Raw genomic sequence first — 21,426 nt, 5'->3', positions numbered from 1 at the left:
TTTACTCAGTCTGGCAGGTTATCTTGATAACTAGGGGAAACTGTTCTTTACGTTGATTTTTGTCTCATCCCAACCTCTGTTTTTCAGAAAGTCTTGGTTTAGTCATAAAAACCTATAATTTCTTTGAACTGATGCTGATTTATTACAGCGCTTGTGCTACAACTTTTTCTACCTCACAGATTTGACTGTCCCATTGAGAGAAGTGGGTACATGTTTGAAAAGAATACCTGTGCTGAGATAATTAGCAAACATAAAGGAGTTTCAGAGCATAATCACCACATTAATGTAGTGAAGAAAACCAAAATACATCAATATCTTTTGATTTTTTTTGCAATTTCTTTAATTTTTTTTCCAGTAAATATAGCTATTGAACTTCATATGTTGATTAAAAACATAGCAACTCACTCCTGATTAGCCTGGTAATACAGAGCTGTGCATGATTAAGGATTCTCTATCAATATCTGCACATACAGTGTCATGTTTGAGTTATACTTTACCCAGCGACGTAGAAGTGTTAAGGGCACCAGCTTGTAACCATTTATTTCTTTATATATTGTGATAGATTGTTTATCACTTTCCCTTGAGATGATTTACCTTAAAATTTGTTGATATGTCACTGAAAATCAGACCTTATATATGAATGTCAAATTACACTTAACACCAAAAAACTTTATTAACTAATCAATACAGCCATATTTCATTTTTAAATTTCCACCTCTTTTGTTTCTCTGTTTTGTTTTGTTTTGTTTTAATTTTATTTCTATTTTTTTTAGTGAGTGACAGTTGCTTCAGGAACCTTGCCGAGGATCGTAGTGGGATAAACCTTAAAGATCTGGTCCAGGACCCTTCTTTGTGAGTATCTGGCTCTTATTGCTAAGCAAAGAAAAACTTCATGTTATTGTGAGTAGTTTTGTAATTATATCAGTAGTATTATGATGAAGTTCACTTACTGCTTAAATGATAATGTGCTTGCCAAGTTGTTAGAGTTCAATACAGGCACATATTATTAAAACCATGTTTTCTACCTTCTCCTGATCATAGACTAACATCAAGCGAGTATTTACAGTAAAGGGCACAAAGAGCATTCATCAGAGGAAAGAGATTGTGCATGCTGGTATTTCTGTGGAGAAAGAGTATATACAAGGTCATTCGTCTTTTTTGAAGACTGAACCACATAAATTAGTAGATTACTAAGTAATTATGTTATTACCACTTATCTTTACGTACAGCTGATATTTATTTATTTTTCCGCTACTTATTTTGAGTACATAAGCATATGATCTTTTTTTTCCTCATGTAAGACTGGAAGACTAGCGGTCATCATCCTAGTATGATATCTTCCTCTAAAATAAACCTAAATCTCATGAGCTCTGAGCAAGACTTGACATTTTGTCGAACTTTTTTTTTTTTTTCTCCAGTTAACTTTAGTACTGGCTGAAAATTTGATTGCTAATGTGCACAAGTATACTAACTGCTGTGGAAGAAAGGGAAGAAGTGGAAAAATTTACATCTCCTTAACATGAGGGATAGCGCACTCTACAGTTGGTCCTAACATGATGGGCATTTATGCTAGCAGCACACATTCTTGTTTCAGTCACAGGGGATTTTTAGTAATTAAGGTAGATGCAGAATTTGTTTTGCCGTCTTGATAAATGACATATATGCGTACATACATGCATTCTTGGAAAATTTCTACATACTTTTTATACGTTTAATTTTTGATTATTAATGGAAGTACAGTGGAAAAATAGAATTAAATATTGCTTTCAGTCAGTCTCAAGCAACAAGTACATTTTTAGTAATTACTATCTAAGTGTCAAAATCAAGACTAATTCAAAAGACCTCATTTTCAACCAAATTTTGTCTTTGAGGTGTTTTATTTTCCCTTTGATAATTATACATGTTGTTTTGCACCACGTGCGGGCTTCTATGCTACTCTGTTTTGGTTTTGCACCTGTGCACCCTTCAGAAAGGATGGATTGTGTTTTGTGTTGAATGATGATTTTCCTTCCTTGCCATTTACAAACATGATGACAATCTTTGAGCTTTCTTCCCTGACCATAACATACAAGAAGAATGTTTTAATAGATTATTGTAATATACGAAATAAATTCAGTGTATTTCTGTTGCGTGTACCATAGAAGCTTAAGTGACTGCAAAGTGCCTTTTTTATCACTCACTTTGAAAGATGGAACGAAGTGAGAAAGCATCTGCTAGTTCTCAAGGACTGTTAATGCAAGAAATGCTTCTTTCTGGAATTGCAGTCATAGAATGGCTTAGATTAGAAGGGACCTTAAAACACATCCAGTTCCAATCCCCTGCCGTGAACTGGGTTGCCACCCAGTAGATGAAGCGGCCCGAGGCCCCATTCAAGAGGGCCTTGAACATCACCAAGGATGGGGTATCCAGGGCTTCTTTGGCCAACCCTCATCAGAAGTATGTATACTTGGTTTTGTCTTTTGAAGTGGACACTCTTACCGTTTACTGCTGAGTATTTGTTAAGAGATCTTGCAAAACGTGTAATTGCATGAATGAATCTTCAAAGGTAAATAAATTTTCCGAGTAAGGCTGTATGTTCAGTCCAGTCTTCTATAGCTGACTCTTAAAGTGCCATGGTTTCTGAATCCTTTGTAATGCAGGAGGAATGCAAAAGGACAATATAGGGCTGAAGAATTACAGTGTCAGTTGGAAAAATGGTTTAACCTTTTCTGAAATAAAATGAAGTTTAATTAAAAGATTTAGAGAACTTGGCTAAAATTTTCACCTATAGTGATAGCTAAAATAATAATGTTCTTTCTTGTGATAGTTTAATTTCTACAGTTTAGCATTTCTTTGGTGTTTGTTCACTTTGTAGATCAACTGTCTCTTTTCTTTGTAATCAGGTTTTCATAAAGAAATTCTGGTGCTCTCTCTGTGAGTGAGTCTGTCACTCTAAAGGTTTGCATTGCATTTCTAATGTATGACATTAATAAAGTAGGCTAACAAAGAGAGCAAAAGGTTTGGGGCTCATTAGCATGCAAAAACATAATTAGTGTATACTTTTAACAGGAAATCACATTAATAGCAGGCAAGCATTTGAGGTAGAAATATAGTATAATACATTCACAGAGCATAGTATAGCAAAAAAAGTTTGTTTTTATATTAGGGTGGCTTAATACATCATGTAAAATGCATTTTGAATGGTGTCAATTTCTTGTGAGAGTTAGCTGTTTGACTGTGTTCTGGACTGCATTGGCATCTTCCTTGTTGTTTGTCACTTCTAGCTCCATCACAGACAGAATGTCTCTTGTGTTATTGCAGAAAGCTATCAAATGGATGATTTTTCTGCAGGGCTGAAAGTGTGGCTTTACACTGAAATGAGACTCTGCACTGATAGCATTGTGGGGTTTTGGGATTAATATCTGAATTTTATCTAGTGTCTTAACTATCGGGATAAGTTTAGGGCTTTTGTTGTTAGTTTTTTTTTTTTTTTCCCAGTTGAGGTATCAGCTCGAGCTGTATGGACTTTGTAAACTTCATCTGCATTCAGTTCTCTCATCATCGGTAATATTCGCTTCACAAGCGAGGACATTGAGCATTTCTTTCCATTTGTATGTATCCTACTCTGTCAATGAAAATAAACAGAAATACTGTCATAAAAGCCACGAGAAGAAATTTTTTACTCTCCATGCAATGGTATTAAACAGTCAAAACATCATAGGAGTTTATCAGGTCTGTGGTAGATATTCCTGTTTGACCATTGAATCCCACTTTCTATCAATAGAATCTAGAAGTCATGACAAAAGTCATCTTTATCACTGCCTTGTTGCCTTTCATATAAGGAGAAGATAGATACTACTTTTGGAAACTAGCTAAGAGACTTTTAGAAGTTGTTTCATAATTTTAATGACTGACAGTCATCTGAAGATGATGAGGTAGTTCTTGAAGAATGCTGATTATTTATCTAATGAAAGACACAAGCTCTTCTGTAGGATTGAAGACTTGGTGAATACAATTTTAAGTCTGCAAATGAAGAATCTAACCATATCAATCTTCACTTGAAGGAAGCTAACAGTTGTTGATGATATTTACCTACAATTTTTTGAACAAGTCCCTGTCCCCTTCTTTCCTACAAACCTTTTAAAAGGGGCTTGCTGTTTAGGCATACTGATTATCTGAGAGAAATCCCTTTCTCTGATCTTCTCTATTATGTTTCAAGAAAATAATTTTCTCAATGTACAAGACCCATTGGCAGATTGTAGCAAAAACTGCTATTATTGTGTGCATTTTTCTATGTCTCTTTTGGCTTAATGAGTCATAAGCCTATAGCACCATCCTCATCCATCTTGAGCAAAGCCTTTGCAGCAGTCTTTAGCAAAGCAGAATGTCATAGAAGTACTCATTTTTTTAACCATTTAATAATTTTCAACTAATTATTTTTTATACTGTGCCCCAAAAGTCGCCTTTAACCTCTGCAAAGATCTGTGTCAACTTTACCTACAAATAGATTTATTCAGAACCAATTTTGTCTTCTCTCAATATATGGCTTCCAAATTTTGCAAAGGAGTTTCCTTTCTTTTGCTGCAGCAGTGCTGTGAGGTGGCCTGTAACTTGTGGGACTTATGAGCCAACCAAGGAAACAAGGAAGCTGCTGTGGAAGCTGAGGTATGGGTGGTTAGCCTTGGTGCCCGCTGGTGCACAAGATGGCTGCTGCTTGAGGCCGGCTAGCATAGGGCCATTCTCCAGATGTGTTCAGGAAATTCTGTGCTCATGGGATCTGTAGTCTTCTGTGTGAGGGGCTGTTTCCTTCTGCTCATTTGTTCTGAAACTAAGTTTTAAATGGATGAATGTTGTTTATTGGAACAAACAGATCGACAATGGTTATGTAACTTTAGTAGACTTCTTAGCTAAGAAACAAATTGTGGTGGAGGTATACAGGATGAATAGTGTAAAGATAAAAAGATTCTAAAAAAAAAAAAAACGAGAATTATTTACCATGTTTCAGAGTTCAGAAGTTTTGACAGAAAAAAATTGAGACAGTAGATTTTGAAAAATAAAAGTACATACTCGGGTTTAGCTGAACTGAATATTTCATAACTCGTGTAACATGTGGAAACCTGAAGTATAAATGATTTTTTTTTTTAATTAAAAAAAAATTGGATGAGATTGTTGTACCTACGCTATTAATCACATGCATGCAGCTTCTAGCTCAGCAAAACTCTGGAAATGAAGGCAGCAAGAGGCAAGAAGCATGCACCAGAGGACAAGTAATGCTTGGTGCTATTATGGTTATTCCCTAGGCATTTGTTTCTCAATTCCTGAAACAGTGTATTGAGCTGTGTGGGCTTTTAGACAGGGCTGGTGTGGCAGTTATATTCTTATTGCAGACGTAATCATTTCATAAGAAATGGAGCACATGTGAACTTGGAACATTTTTGCATGGACTCAATGACAAATTGCCCTTGAGAGCAGAGCAGGCTTCCCCGACATGGCTGAAGTTAAATTTGGAGCTCCCAGTAACAGAGGCGCTCTCAGCACAGTAGTTGTAATAATTTATTATACAGGAGAAATTTTTTCTCCTTTAGTCTCACTACTGAAAATGACTAAATGCTCTTCTGAAATGCTTTTTTTCCCTGGACATGAGTCTTTTCGTAGAACAGGATACATTTTGTCAAAGCTATAAATACTTGAAGGGAGTGCTTAATTAGACAAGGCTTCTATTGAATTTGTGTACATATTTGCATATAGATTAAGTTAGCAGGGGAAACGAATAAGCTCTTTCTCGTAGGCTGTAATAGAACTCCAGGTTTCAGATGTAAAGGAAGTCTTAGCTGCAGATCTTAGGAATGACTCTGTCATTGAGGTACAAAATTTGCTGCTTGGAAATGTTTTTGTTTTTATACATAGGTTGCTCCAAAAGTAATGCTTCCTATTTATTTCCATGGAAACTACAACTGATACAAAGAACACAATAACACTATTTGATAGAGCAAATTCTCAGCTTCAAAACACTTTTTCAAGATAGTCATCCCATTAGCTGTGTATTTTTTGCCAGTGATGAACAAGAGCTGGCATGCCGTGCACATACAGAATTTGCACCAAGCTGTCACTGTTGCTGCTGCTGAAACACACCACTATCTGCTTCACTCTGCTCACATCATCTGGTCTTCATAAACATTCAGCAAGTGTCCATGAATATCAATAGGCGCCATTTTTTTCTGCATGGAGAAATTCAGTGCCACACCTTTGCTCCATACACGCTTCCATGTCAAATACCATTTTGTCAGGCTGCCCATCTGCTGCCATTTGTGATGCAGCAACAACATGTAATGGAATATTTGTAGGAAGGTTCAGCCTCTGCTGCCATACCACTGACATCCACCTCTGACGTGGGCCAACATCATAAAACAGGAGGCATTACTTCTGAGGCAGCCCTGGTCCAATACTATTTGAAGTATTAAATTATAGATCACTTTCTTAATTAGAAAGAAATGTCCTAACATCATTTATTCAGAGAGACCCTTTAAAATTGTTTTAAGACTGTACAACAGAAATCTGTGCAGATGGTGATTTAAGAAGGAAGAAGTACATTTATTCCACATACTTACTGTTGTTTGTATTCTTTTCTCACTTTTGTTTACTATAACTTGAATTTTATTGTGGAACTTTCACTTATGCTTTTCCTCTTTATCTGTGCTAACATATAAACAACACAGAGGAGTGACCAGGACACAAAGTATATTCCCTATGGATGATGGTTCTTTTCAAGCCAGGCTGTTCTATGATTCGATTCTATGATGACAGCCTAGAAGTTCAAACAAACACATCAAGGATTCAAAAACTACCTCAACTCATATGCTGCAGACAATTATGTCAAAGAACCACAGTGATACTACAAACATCAAATGCTTCCTTTATGTCTTGATAATTCTATTTAAAGCCTTTTGCTTTTTCTTTAGCTACAGCATCTCTTTTTACCTATAGTTTCATCCTCTTCATTGTATCTTATTAAAAAGTGGATTCTAACAGATGATTCTATTTTCTGTTAGTTGATGAGTTTTGGACTTGAAAGTGTATCTCATTTATAATGTGATACTTTTGCTTAGTTTTCTGTAAATTTCCATGAAGTTTATTCTCAGTTTCATTTTCAAATAATTATTTTAGAGAATTCAGGTTGCTCCAGAGTCTTGTTGATGGTCTGTCACTGAATTAGCTTTTTAAAAAGTACACAGTGAGAGATCTCTTTCTCCGATATTTATTTAATATGTTTCTCTCACTGTCACAAACATGTACCATTAATATGTTCTGTAGCTTGGTACCATATGTGGAAGCATTCTACAGCAAGTGTTCAACAATAAAGTAGATGGTGGAGAGATAAATTCAGGAGTGCAAAACTGGAATGTCTTACTTTCTCCATTTTAACAAACAATTTGTTCTTGCAATATTTATTTATTTAATTTTCGTGGGCCTTTTTTTACTATGGTATTTCATTTTTCCAAGTGAAACGTAGGAGATTCAAATGTGCTTCAAAAGTGAAGATTCTTTTAGTGCTCACATGACAAAAAAAAAAAAAAAAAGCTTTTTTTAAACACAGCATGGAAAGACACTCAGTATATGGATTACTATTAACACAGGAAAGACATTCACTGTAATTTTTTTTTCATATACAGCAAAAGGCAATACAGAGTAGTGTAACAAAGATTTTTACCACTGTTGTTCTGAGATGTTTGCATTGTTAACAATTGTGAAGCCAAGTGGTAGCACGAGCAGCTGTTGTGCCTGTACCATACCAGTATTTTCTCTGCCAGTATCGTGTACAAGTCTTTCAGGAAACTGTTTTGTGCATACTCTACTGAATATGCTAAGTTCTGAAAATTAGAAGATATAAATACATTTTAATTCCACCTATAATAAAAGTTTCGTAGAAATCAGGACTTCATCTAAGTCTGCATGATTTTTCAGGGGAAAATTAGAGACTTCTGAAATGTTTTCAGGTTTTTGTTCCAGAGGACAAATCATTAAGAAAATGTGTGTCTGTATTCTCAATAATCTCAAAACTCTCTTTTATGTTCATTAAAACTTAAAACAGAGCATTCTTTGGATATAGTTGGCATTAAAGTGTATTATCTCAGTATCTTTGAACATTGAATTCTTTCTGAAAATAAAAATTTTCCAGAAAAAATGCAAAGAAATTCAGTTTGTACATTTTGGTGTACCTCTTCTTGGCTGAGAAGTGAATGCTGCATGTTAAACCTTATTTAGGCTTATGGCTTTCAGCGGCCCTTCTCAGTGTGGGTGGATGAAGAAATACTCTTGATGGACTGATTCCTCTCTTACCAGTAGGCTCTGTATTGTTTTTCAAAAGTTTACAACATCAAAAAAACATCCTGAAGGAATGAATTTGTGTCTGAAAGGTAGGTAGGATAATAAAAATTCAAATTTGTGTTCAAATAGTTGGGATTATCCCTGTGTGCTTCATTATTTGCTTGTAGGTAAGCATTTGTAATATATGAACTGTTAAAGATTTGGAGGTTTCGAATCACGTTATATTTTAAGTATTTTGCATTTCTAGAGAACGTTCAGTTCTGCACTGTGAAAGGACTTTGTGGAGTGTGTTTTTATGAAATCAAAACTAAGATAAATTCTCCCCCTTTTTGTTAGTTTCAGTGAGATGTGCCTGCTTCTGCCCGCGTGGGTAAGCAGAACATTTTGAAGGCGTACATGAAATAGAAATACCCCCAGTTTTTTCTAAATATGAAAAAAAATAAAAATAAAAAATAGAAAACTAGAAAAAAATAATAAGCACAAGTTGTTACTTAGAGATCCCAGTAACAGATAGCTAAGTGATTCCTGTGTTTATAAGGGTTTTTTTCCCCTTTGTTTTCTCCTGGGTCCCATTTGCAGTTCTTCTTGTACTGCCCAGTCCTATGCACACTTCAGGTTCCAGCCAGTGCTGTAGATCTTGCACTCTTAACCCTTTTCATGTACATACCCAATCTATTTTTGTGCTAAGCAAAAGGGTTTTATTATTCTTTGTACAGCGTGCAATACTGACCATGGTCAAGAGCCAGAGCTCTTCTTTCTGATCACAAGTTTTATTATCTTTGATATTTTCATGGTGAAAATGAAGTAATAAACCTTATGCACACAGTGCTGCATGTATAGACATGCACAACCTATTTTTAAAATATTGGTAGAGGTCATTATAGCTGCAACACAGAGCTTACTGTAGACTCAGTAAGATTTTGTTGTAAGTTTTTACTTGGGTCTCACTGTGGCTGCGCGGTTATCAGTATCCAAGCTTTTTATTAATTCACCAGATTGGATATTTCTGTATAACTTAATGTACTGACATATTGCGAAGGGATAGAACTAATCTGTGGTAATGCTAGCAATACGTAGAAATGCCTTTCTATTTCTGTAATGCAGTAATATCATCCCTAATAATTTGTTTCAGTGGCATCTCAACTGAAGATTGGAAATGCTTTAATTTCCCAACAACAAACCAATTTTATCAGTTCTTAATACTCTAACTTCAAATGATTTACAACTGTTTCTGTCCAAGATCTCATTTTCTGCAGCAGTGTAAAGACGTTAATGAGAGCTGTCCTTCCTTATTAATTGAAAGTTCCTTAGTTTATCAGAGGCGTATTTATTCTTCACATTGTCTTAATATTCCTCTTCACTTCAAGGCTGTGGCATTGTATACAGAGCCTTCTCAAGGCTATGAATTTTTTTGTTACTTTGACATGCTAAGTCATAGTTTCTTTGTACTGTTTTTCTGCACTAAGCAGCTGCCTGTTTTTCTCCCCAAGTTTTTACTTTCTCAGATTATTGGCTACCTTAATAGACAAGCAATTCTGTCACCCTATGCTCTGTAATCATAGAATCATTTAGGTCAGAAAAGATCTTCAAGATCATGAACATATCTCTAATACAGTGGGTTTCAGAATCCCTATGTTAGAATTGTGGAGAAGGAAGAAGAAATCACTGAAACTTCAGTAATCAGTGGTCAAAAATTATTTTAAAATACCAGTTTTGAAACTGGTAATATATCTGGACAAGTGCTGTAAGTATAAAAGCAAAGAGGTTAGGCATCATTTGCTTCTATAATTACAGTGTACAAAGGAATATGTGCTTCCTGAGACACAGATGAATTGAGTAATGGCAAAGAACAGCCCCTGAAAAATATATGATAAGAAGGCTGATTGATGTATGTTTTCCAGAAGTGATGTTCTTCAGCAGCAAACAGGGACTTCTCTGATGGCACTTGTCCCTTCTGTGTCAGCAAAAACTGCTCTTAGAAAAGGTGGTTGCAGAAAATCTTTTGGCGTCCTGTTATTCTGGAGGAGGAGTGAATGATCAAATACTGTGTTCATATATATATGATATCTATCTGTGCTATTCAGATTTTACATCTGCTTCTGTTGCTATGTTTTAAAAGACGCTGAAGAAAATAGTAACTGAAGTACTAGGTATAGTATTACCTGGTCTGATTGCATTTTTCAGCTCAGCAGTAGGTCTACCTCTTTTTTTAATTTTTATTATTAAACAATCTTTTGTAAAACTCTTATAACAACCTAGTGGAAGAGAAGAAGCTATCTCCTGAAGTATGAGGCTTACAGGAGAAAAATCTAGCAATCACTGCAGAAAACTATCATACTGTATGTTCCACATCTTTGAGATAAGAAAGATAAAGGCTGAAGGGTTTTGTGCTGGACAGGGGGAGAGAGATTGTTCATGGATGAACTGCTAAAAGTGAGTCATGCTGACCCGAGTCTAATAATCGAGGGCATTTCTTAAAGCTTAATTTCATAGACAGAGGTTGTGTTTGAAGCAGTAGACAATATCATTCTGTGATCACTATCGCTGATTAGTTTGCTAAAGGAAAGATACATCATGAAATAAGACCAGATTTTGTTTTATAATGTAAATATTAATATCAAGCACTAATAGTGATTTTTGTGTGTGTGTATTCAGTACTGCTTGTGATTAATGGAAATACTGAGTGAATAACTTCAGTGTTAAGGGATCAAGTGGGGCTACAAGTATCTGTCAAACACGAGGAAACCCTAATGCCACGATGAATGAAAAAGCAGATTATAATCATAGAATGGTTTGGGTAGGAAGAGACTATAAAGATCATCTAGTTCCAACCCTCCCTGTTACAGTCAGGGAGACAGACCACTCACTAGACCAGGTTGCTCAAAGCCCTGTCTTGCCTGGCGTTGAACACCTCCAGAGTGAGGGCATCCACAACCTCACTGGGCAACCTGTCCCAGTGTCTCAGCACCCTCACAGTAAATAATTTCGTACTAATATCTAGTCTAACTCTACCTTCTTGCAGTTTAAAGCCATTTCCCCTTGTCCTATCACTACATGCCCTTATAGAAAGTCCCTCCCCAGCTTTCCTGTAGGCTCCTTTTAGGTGCTAGAAGGCTGCTATGAGTTCCCCTCCCAGAGCCTTCTCTTATCCAGGCTGAAGAGCCCCAGCTCTCTCAGTGTGTCCCTGTAGGAGTGGTGCTCCAGTCCTCTGATGTTCTTTGTAAGCTTTCACTGGTGCATTACCAGGTAGCCCTTAACCCGGTTTTGTAAGAAAGATCTCAAACTGGTATAAATGAGTCAAACTTTCTTAGTCTTTATTAATTTAAATGATTCTCATGGAGAAGTTAACACACTGTTTTCTAACTACGCTGTTATAGTATGCAGCATTTTATTTACATGTTATATTTAAATTGCATAATTCATATAAATTGCATCGTGCCATACTATTTCCTTTTTACCAAATAGAGATGAGCAAGTATAAAGGTGCTCTGTCTGCACTCTGAGCTGGCTGGTTGTAACATAGCTGTCTTCATGCTGAGTACCTGCCAACATGCTTTCTCTCTCAGCATGGTTTATTGGTTGTGGCGGACTGCCATTCTCATTGTGGTACAGAGTTGGCTGTCATCTGATGCAGGATGCTGGCATAGCTTTCTGAAAATAATAGATAAGCAGATCCAAGATTTTTTTCTTCTTCCATCTCCTACATTTAATTGTTCAGTTGTTAACAGAAACCCTGAGAATCCTACCAAAAGAAGTGATAAGTGTGGTAATAAAAAAAAAAAAACCAACACACAAGCTTGTCTTAGAATACATAATTTAGATTACTGTCACTTGTAGTTGTTCAAAATTAGGATTACTTAAATTCATTCTGATGAAGAAGACCATTAATACTTCATGCTTACCTTAAAGTAATGTGCAAAGTTGTATCACATGCTGCGTTGCTGTATAAAGCAGATGTCTCCAATACTGTGAAGTGTTTCTATATTCAAGCTACTCAGCTGGTTATAGTAGGAGGACAGATTAAAAAAAAAAAAAAAGTGAGTTTTATAAATCTTCTCTTCTGTGTTTGTGTTCATGTATGTATTAGTACAGTTCTGAGGATGAAACTGAGCTGGAGCAGGAGCAGAAGAGGCAATGAAACCACAATGTTGTATGAAGTATCTAGTTTTAGGAGATGAAGATGGTGAGTTGCAGTTAACTTTTCCTGGGATGGAAATTTTGTAGGTAGTTCTTGACTGCAGGAGATACTTTGGGGAAAATACTGAAGTTTATATTTAGAAATGGCTTCAGGTCAACTGTGTAGACAAGACTACGGAAATAAAAATCATCTCATGATTTGCTTGTCTCTCTCCCTTCATCTTTTCTGCAGCAAAGAGCATGAGTCTGTTGCATAATGTTTGTCTGTTAATGGACTGTTAGCAGTTCCCTGTAGGCCAGGTGTGGGCCGCAAATAACTGAAGATCTTCTTGATGACCTTCAGCTTTGACATATACGGTATCTTTGTCCTGCTTTGGTTTTTGTGACTATTCAGTCTGTGGCCTTTCTATAAAGAATGTCAGCAAAAATCACCAGTTAGTGCTTATCTTAAATTGCATATATGTGCATGGGCAAAATTTTTAAAACCACAAATTGTTTAAAGGAAAAGTACCTGCCAAACAACTGTGTAATGCTGCCTTAGTTTTCACAGTATCGTTAGTAGATGAAAGATCATAATGTTATGATTAAGGTGTGGAGACACTGCAGCTATGAAATGCATCTTGATGCTTATCTACATGATTGCTGTACATCAGTGGGCACTGAAAGACAAGTGATAGGGCTGGAGGAAACATGAGCTAAAGCAATGACTACTGTTTGTCCTGCTAGCTTTTAGATGAAAATACAGATGACAGTGCAGTTTATTTTAAAATAACCTAATCGAATCAACCTTGGCATTCTACAGGGGCTGAAAAAGAAATCTAAGATAAGGAACCTGGAGTTCTCTGTTTGTAAGTGGTATTTAGTCTACATATTCTCTAGATCTGTCTTTTAGGTTCAAGTGGAAGAGATGATCTGATAAGCTTAGTTTTGTTTGATTTGATGGAGATATGGTGAACCTTTTTCTCAGAATAGGCATTTTTCATTCTTTGATTTCTTGACCAGATAGTACTCACACATATATATACATATACTCACGTATACTCTTTAATCATAAATATGAATCTTTAATGAAAACAGTCTTTAACATAAAGAAAAAAATTGCCTCCTTTTATCTTGGAGCCAGATTTCTTTCTCTACAGAGAATGCTGCTGCTAGTAAGATTGTATTCTTACTGTAGTTTTCTTCCTTTTGATTGAAATTCAGATTCTTTAGTTCATGCTCCCTACCACTATGATGTCTTCTATTTTTCAGCTTCTTGCTTTGGAAATCTTTTTTTTTTGTTTTTTTTTCTAAAATACTCATTTTTTCTCCCAAAATTCTTTATTCTTTATTCTGTCCTCTCCTGCATCCCACTTCATTTTCCCTGCCGTGGCTCTTCAATACTTCTCTCTTGTCTTTCACTATCTCTGTTTTGGAGAACTATCAACGTTTCTTTCAGATTGTAGTCACGGTATCATTTTTATATATCTCAAGTTTTAAATTTTCTTTGAAATCTGACCATTATGAAGAGCAAAATCAATATTCTAATAGTATTAGAGTAAGGATAGAGGAATCCTTATAGTGTTGCAGTGTCTTTGTCGATGTGATTTCTGTCTTGTTTTGATTAAAAAAGAAATTGATCTTTTCATCATGTTTATCTTAATTCTTTAATTGTTGTGCTGTGCTATTTTTATGTAAAATAAAACTAAATCTGTTAGACTTCAAATTTAATCTTGATACATTTCTGATATACTATTATTACCATCATTTTGCTTTTTTTTTTTTTTTTTTTTTAATATCTTGTCCGTGTAAGTCTTGACATTCTCTTGAACTTCTATTTCTGCCTGCTCCTGTGATGTATTTAAAGTTGAATCATTTAAGAACATTTTAATTTCCTAAAAGGGGTCATGTGGAGTACAGCATCAATAAAAGATCCTGTTTAAGTCAGGAGCCTATCAAGTAAATGTTCCATTTTCTGTCCTGAATACATGCCTGTTTTCTCTGGAGCCCTGACAGAGTGAGAGTTCTGTTGTTCCGTTAATATATGTAATCTCAATCTTGGCATTTTGAATGTTGTAGTCTGTGTACTTCGTATATTTATTTGAAATATATGTAAGAAGTAAGAAAATGTAGTTGTAAGAAATTTGCTTAACTGTAGCAATCATTTATCCTTCTAAAGGATTAGTGTTCCTTGACAAATTGTTAATAGAGGCCTATCCTAAAAGTTGAGGATCAAAAGAATAGTGTATATTTTTTTATTTAATTCTTTTTCACAGCCATTTTCAACATTTGGTTTTTGTTCCAGTTGCTATCTGGGAGTTCTAGATGCTGAGTCATACATGCTCTTATTTCATATGTTTTTTATTGTTATAGCACCTCAGTGCACTGATTGTAAATTAGAATATGGCTGTAATAATCTCTGTGTAATTATAGAGCACAAGAACAGGGGCTGAAACAAAAAATTTGCAATGTCAGACAAAAGGAAACAGAGATTAAGTAAGAGGGAGATCACAAAAAACAACCCACACAAAAAAAAACAGTCAACCAGCAGTAGTAGAATGTTAGCATAGAAAGCAATGATCTTAGATTGCCAAAACTCAGTTATTGTCAGATATTTTCAGTAGACATTATAGCAGAAAATAATGGTAAATGGAGTAACTTGAAGTAAATTAACTGGTTTTAAGTATGTTTAGGGACCTACATTCCTCCTACATCTGTCAGAGAATAAGGGAAGTGGAAATCTCAATGGAGTGCTAGTCTTAGTGTTGTGACTGGTTGTGCTTGCTGGCAGCAGCAATTAGTGACATCTCTCAGGGGTCAGTCCTGGCATTCAATATTCTTTAATGTATTCCTTAATGACCAGAATTGATGGAACAGATTTGATCCTTGCCAGCTTTGTGAGAGGCACCAAATTGGTGGAGTGGTCAGCATGCTAGAGAGCAAGGCTGCAATTCAGAGTCAGGAGAAAATGTGCTCATATGAACCTCCTGGAGATCAACAACACGTGCAGAGTCTTGCCTCTGGGATTGAGTAACACTATGCAAAAATAGAGTACAGGCTGTACTGAGTAGGAAGCAGCCCTACCAAAAATGAGCTGGGGTTGCTCAAGAAGAAGCTGAACATGAGTTAGTGGTGTTATATCTAGCGGTAGAGCAGTCAACTCATCCTGGATGTGCTAGAGAGGGTGTAGCTACCAGATCCAGATGGCTGGATTTGCTCAGCTTGGAGAAAGAAGGCTCTACAGAGTTTTTATCTCTCTGTCTGCAACTGCGTGACTGAGGATTCAAACAATATAGATTTGGATTTTTCTCAGGGATACTCAATGGGAGAGTCAACAGAAATGAGTTAGAATGTGATACTCTGACTAAATATAAGGAATTTTGCATTTTTTTGAACCATAAAGCTGGTCAAACATTGCAGCTGTTAACCCATAGAGGTTGTGAAACCTCCAGCTTTGATGTTCAAGGGACAAGACTCTGATACCTCAGTCTCACCAGAGCTGCTTTGAGGCAATCTCCGGAGGTTCCTTCCAACCTACATTACTCTGTGATTTGAAAGTGGACAATGATTGTTGGTGTCAATGTTATGCTCATGAGTGAGAGAAGAGTGTGGTCCTGTGTTTATATAACTATGTTTCATAGGTTGGAATTACTTTTTAAGTTAATACTGCTTCTTCAGAACTTGAAGCTAAACAGAAATCTCTAAAGCAATATTGTCTTCTGAATGCATTTTGGCTTCAAAAAGTAATTTTTTCCTGATTATTTTTGCTCGAGCTGCACATTTTTCCCTCCTTGAAGCTTCATGTGGACAAGAACTGAATATTCCTTAAACAGATAGAAATTACAGTAGTAGCTCAATGGTAAGAGTTTTTGGAGGGCCATGTGTTTTCAGATTCTTTCTGAAGGCTTTAAGGGCAACTTTGAATTTAAAAAAATGTTTGCTATTATTGCTTCTTTTTTAAGTACAGTAACTACATACAGTAAAGGCTTTCTTGTTAATAATACTTATTTCCTGGAACTAATAATAGTCTTAGTTAAGGATAGGTATAAAGTATGGTTGGATTTATGGGTAGTGGTGTCTTTAAACTGTTACATGCAAAGAACATTGTCTTATACTACCTATTGTTCATGATTTATTTTCTCTTACCTGTTGCTATGTTGTTTCAAGGAAAGAATACTGTTCAGGTCACAAATTACACTTTGCACACATCTACTTAGAGTGTTAAATAATAACTGTAGGAGCGGCATTAGATTTTTCATTTACTACTTAACTGTGAGCATGATGTAGTAAAAGGAATTTACACATTTATTCATAAATTAATACATTTATTATTTGGATTTGCTAATCTGTTGGTGCCTGGTCATCTTTAAATATCAGTATTCCAATATTGGTCTAAATTATCAAACTTGTGTAAATAATTATGAAATGCCATCTGACCTGACCTCTAATGACAGTGATGTTTCCTTTCTTTTAGTTCATTGCGAATAGTTTAGATGAATTATGCTTTGGTCTGAGACTTTCTACAGGTTTCTATAAAACAGAAATGTTTCACTTATAAAGATGATAGAAAGCATAAGGGGTATCTAAAAATCCAGAGGAGAGGAAAGAAGAGGAATATGCAGGAACTCCTCAGGGGCCTGTGATTAAAGAATCGTTTTGCCTTTTACTCCAATTGCTAATTGTCCCTTGAGCTACTTTTCAGTGATGCTCTGTTCTGCTGTTCAGTTTCTATTCTTCTTGCTAGCCGTGTTGCCTTTGTGTTTTTTTTGTTTGTTTGTTTGGTTGGTTGTGTTGTTGTTTTTTAATTTTCAGAAATCATTGGAAAAACTGGTGCGGGAAGAAAATTACCACATCTCACAGTGGTCTGCATGGGTTCTATTCATAAAGCCCAGGTATCTCTATATACGAAACAATGTTAAGATATGAATGTTTGTGAAGGCCAAACATACATACTGTCCTCTGTGTCTTTTTGCAAGTAGAATTTTCCTAACCATCTTTAATTTCCTTCCAGCATTGTGGTTCCTGAGTATTGTGCTAAATATTAACTATGTTAGTGTTGGTGGTCTTGGTTGTTTGCCTAGTAATAGGTACTTACTCTTGTAATATGGTTATTCAAGGAAGCAAAATCTTAATGTTTTTCAATGTGAATCTGTGATCCAGTTAATAACCATATTTCAGTTGCCTCCAAGCTATCTGTGGTATTTGTACGTGGGATTGCAGGATAAGTTTCTTTTAAGACTATTCTCCAGATTTATGAAAGGAATCATTAACTGGAGAAGTGAGATCGATATGAGCATGCTGAATGTTTGGACGTCACTGCTGCTTTTAAAGATCCTATTATATGACAGAGAATTCTAGACAACATTTCTGCTTTGGAAGATGTATCCTTCTGTCACTTTTGCTATCTTTATCCAGGCAAACTGACCAGAGCAAAATGATATGGAATATAAATGGTGACACTTGAAGGAATTTATTTAGTTTACAGAAATATAAATGCCACAGTTCTGTGTCCACTCCTCTTCCTCTTCCACTTCCACTGAGGAAGAAATCAAACCTCTTCCTCCTCTGTGTTCTTCAGCTTGGGGATGGCCAGAAGCATGCTGACATTATCAGGATTGTTACAGGCATTGTCACCCGAAGGAATATCCACAGTGTCTACTGTGCCTATGAGTACAGTATCATTGTGCAGTCCTATCTTAAAATAAAGAAATAAATCTCAATTTCTGTGGAGTAGGTTACTCTTCTGTTTAAATATCATACTTGCAGAAGCACAGTAATAAAGAAGAGAGGCAGCAGCAAAATGGAACTGGGAGAATCACTTTATCTAGCTGTCATTTTTACTTTTAGAAGTACATCACACAAAATAGAAAGCAGAAGAATGTAGCTGATAATGACTTACAGGGTGAGTTAAAGCTATGAGTAAAGAGAAGTTAACTATCACTTTCCCCAAATGGATTTTGGTTTTGCAGGCTATTTGAAAATAGTTTTGGGTTTGTTTGCTTTTTTTAGTACCTGAATCAAACTAAATTTGTAAATCCACACACTGCTGACACTGTCTGACATCCACATTTCCTTTCTTGCCATGTGTCTGAATACTGTAATTAGTTGTGACATGAGTTGAGGCAATACATCAGTAGCTTTTATATTCATCTGGAAGCATTTTATTGGCATTTAAATGATAAGCTGCAGAAAAATAAGGGAATGATAAACTCAGAAAACAAAAATAAGAATGCTGAAGACCCATGTATTGAAAAAAATATTTTTCAATAAAATTGAGTTTGAGCTGCTGTACAATATGGATGATGATTTCAAAAATGACTTGGTTATCCGGAATGGCGATAATTATACAAGGCACGCAGTTGAGGTCTCACTTTCACTGTTGTCAATAATTCTATTTGTCTACAGGAAGTTCCACGAGGCATTAGGAGGGATGGATCGAAAAATTTCTTTTCCCCTCCCACATTCCCCAGCTCAAAGCATACACTAAAATTGTGTTACTGGGTCACTGCTTTAAACACAGTTTAGTTCTGCTGTTTAGACCATGTGAGGTAATATGAGCAAGTATACCAGCATGTTTAGAGAAAAAAAAAAAGAAAAATAACAGCAAATACTGCCTCCAAAACTGTCTAGAGAAATTCAGACATTAAAAAAAAATCTGCTATTAATTGTATATTGGATTATATTCATGCTTTATATCCTCTGGAATGTGGTGGAGAAAAATGTGACATTACAGTTTTGGGAAGGTAGAATATTTTGAAGAATGTATTTTGTCTTCAAGAATAAGAGCAGTTTTTGTTATCAGCGCATCATAAAGTTTTTGAGGCCTTCTGTTTGTCCCTTTTTTAGTTACAGATTTTGTAGGAAAAAGGGGTTTGGAAATTTTCATTTTCATTGAATTTATTACAATCCAAGATAAAAAAAAAAAGGAGAAAGCACACGACAAGTGATGTGATTTTACTTTCTTTCTGGGCCTTTCTTAATTGATTTAATTAAAATTGCCATCTCTTAGACTTCTATATCATTTGTGTGATTTCAGAATTGTCAGATTTTATTTGTAGAACAAATTATTTAAAATTTCTGAAGTCTTCTGTCACTTAATGTGTTACTTCTTGTTACTTCCATGATTTACTTAATTGTGAAGAACTAATTTGATGTAGAATCTGGAATGATCAAACCACTTCAATGTATTCTCAACTTTTTTTTTCTTCTTCTTGAGTTTGGGTCTTCCTGCTCTCACCTTTAGTCATTATTGGCAATTTGTGGAATAAAGAGATTTTCAGGATGATTTTCTGCCTTATCACAGAATGGACTGTGATTGCTCATGTCAGTCTATCATGTGCAATTCATTCGAGCTTATTCTCTAACATCAGGAGTCTCTGCATTTCCAGTATTCCACCTTCTGAGATATGTTCTCAGCTGAACTTCATGTCTTTTTAGAACAAACATTTAATATTTATTAACCTTGGCATAACCATGTGTGTGGACTTAGTGCTGGTAGTTTTTTAGCTTGATTTTTCTAAGGGAAAACAAAGGGAAGGGAAGATAAATGTTGAAGTTAGTGCAAGGAAGATATTGGGGTGTGAGAATTGCATTTACGTGAAGGTATTTTGGCATTGGCTGAAGGGGGTCATATTATTTTAATCCATTTTTTAATGGATTGTAAGTATGCTGTGGAGGTGGCCAATGTTAATTTTTTAAAACAAAACAAAAAAAAAACAACCCACCAACAACAAAAAAAACCCAAGCTTTACAATTTCTGCAAGTTATGGGTCATCTAATCTTCCTAGGGGGAATCTTAGTATTTGTTTAAGATAGTCTTTCCTTTCCAGTTGGGCAGAAGCAAATAGAACTCTACTAAAATGAGTATCTGTAAAAATAGCTTCATCCTTCTGCTTAGTTTTCTGCAAGCTGTTATGGTAATTTACTAGTGGAATCTTTCATTTCCTTATCATATTGCCTAAATCCTTTAATTTGCAGTGGCTTCCATGAGAAGCAAAAGATCACACTCAGGTACCCAAAAAAACTGCTTTCAGTGGAGGTACATGAGGATTTCATGACAGGCAATTGCTAGCAATCTATATGCAAATGCTGTGCATCTCTCCTAGGTATGTACTTACTAGTAAAATACCTGCTTTGCTGTACCACATTATTTCCTATAGGACTAAGTAAGATCAAATGTAATTATTTTCTTCGCCCATACTATAAATACTTCATACAGTGTTTTCAGAGTTCTGCATCTACCAAATAAATCCCAGCATGAGTATTAAATACATATTTCTTTATCTAAGTGGTGAGAATGTGGTTGTTTTTGTGATACTGACTTTTGTCTGCTTTTGCATATTTTTCTCTGAGGAAATTTTAGACTTCTCTCATGTTGTTTAATGAGCTGGCTGGTCAAGCATCTGATGCCCCGGTGGGAACTTTCAAAGTCACTGAGCACATTTTTACTTAAATCTAGCTGACATTTCTGTCTGTTTGATTTAATGTATGATTTCCATACTCGGATTACCAATCAGATGTAGCATAGTACAGTCATTCCTCTGTGCTATAAACAAGCATTCATCCAGCAGAAAAGTGGCCTTTTTGCTGTTGGTCTATGTGAAAAGAGCATTTTCAGATTCTACTTGCATTTGGGGAGACTTCAGAGTCAGATTTACTTGAAAATAAAATGTATCTATAGTGAAAATTCAGAATGTGGAATTAGTCTGTGGTATTTCCTTTTTAGCCCGTTCCAGATGCAGTGCCTTTCTCATTTGTAATCTGGTGTTAACTACACTACTACACAGCATAATACAGTATCTACAAGAGATTAATTGCTCAGTATTTTTTCTAGAGTGTACATTTTCAGATGTTGCCTTACGCATATTTTCTGTGTAGTGTTCTGAATGCTGCATTGTCTGACAAAGTTAAATGCCTTTGAAGCCTTAAAATAATTTTTAATTTAGAGATATCTTTATTATTTGTATTTAATTTCATTCTCTTCAAAGATCTCAGAATGTTTGCCAT

General features: G+C 35.5%; 1 protein-coding gene across 18 annotated transcripts in view; it reads left to right on the top strand.

The window, feature by feature from the left end:
- GPHN (gephyrin) overlaps positions 1–21,426 on the top strand; it is a 259,406-nt gene that overhangs the window by 76,188 nt on the left and 161,792 nt on the right. For 10 of the 18 annotated variants that reach the window (XM_048947457.1, XM_048947455.1, XM_048947453.1 and 7 more), the window contains exon 2: positions 774–852. In XM_048947457.1, the coding sequence (XP_048803414.1) occupies positions 774–852 (79 nt within the window). Of the gene's footprint in view, positions 1–773; positions 853–16,891; positions 17,313–21,426 lie in introns of those variants that run through there. The other 8 variants (XM_048947439.1, XM_048947446.1, XM_048947445.1 and 5 more) reach the window with 7 other exon arrangements.

Source organism: Lagopus muta, chromosome 6 (assembly GCF_023343835.1).
Source record: "Lagopus muta isolate bLagMut1 chromosome 6, bLagMut1 primary, whole genome shotgun sequence".
Lineage (NCBI taxonomy): Eukaryota > Metazoa > Chordata > Aves > Galliformes > Phasianidae > Lagopus > Lagopus muta.
Note: the sequence above shows the minus strand (reverse complement) of the source record. Positions and strands in the feature narration are given on the sequence as shown.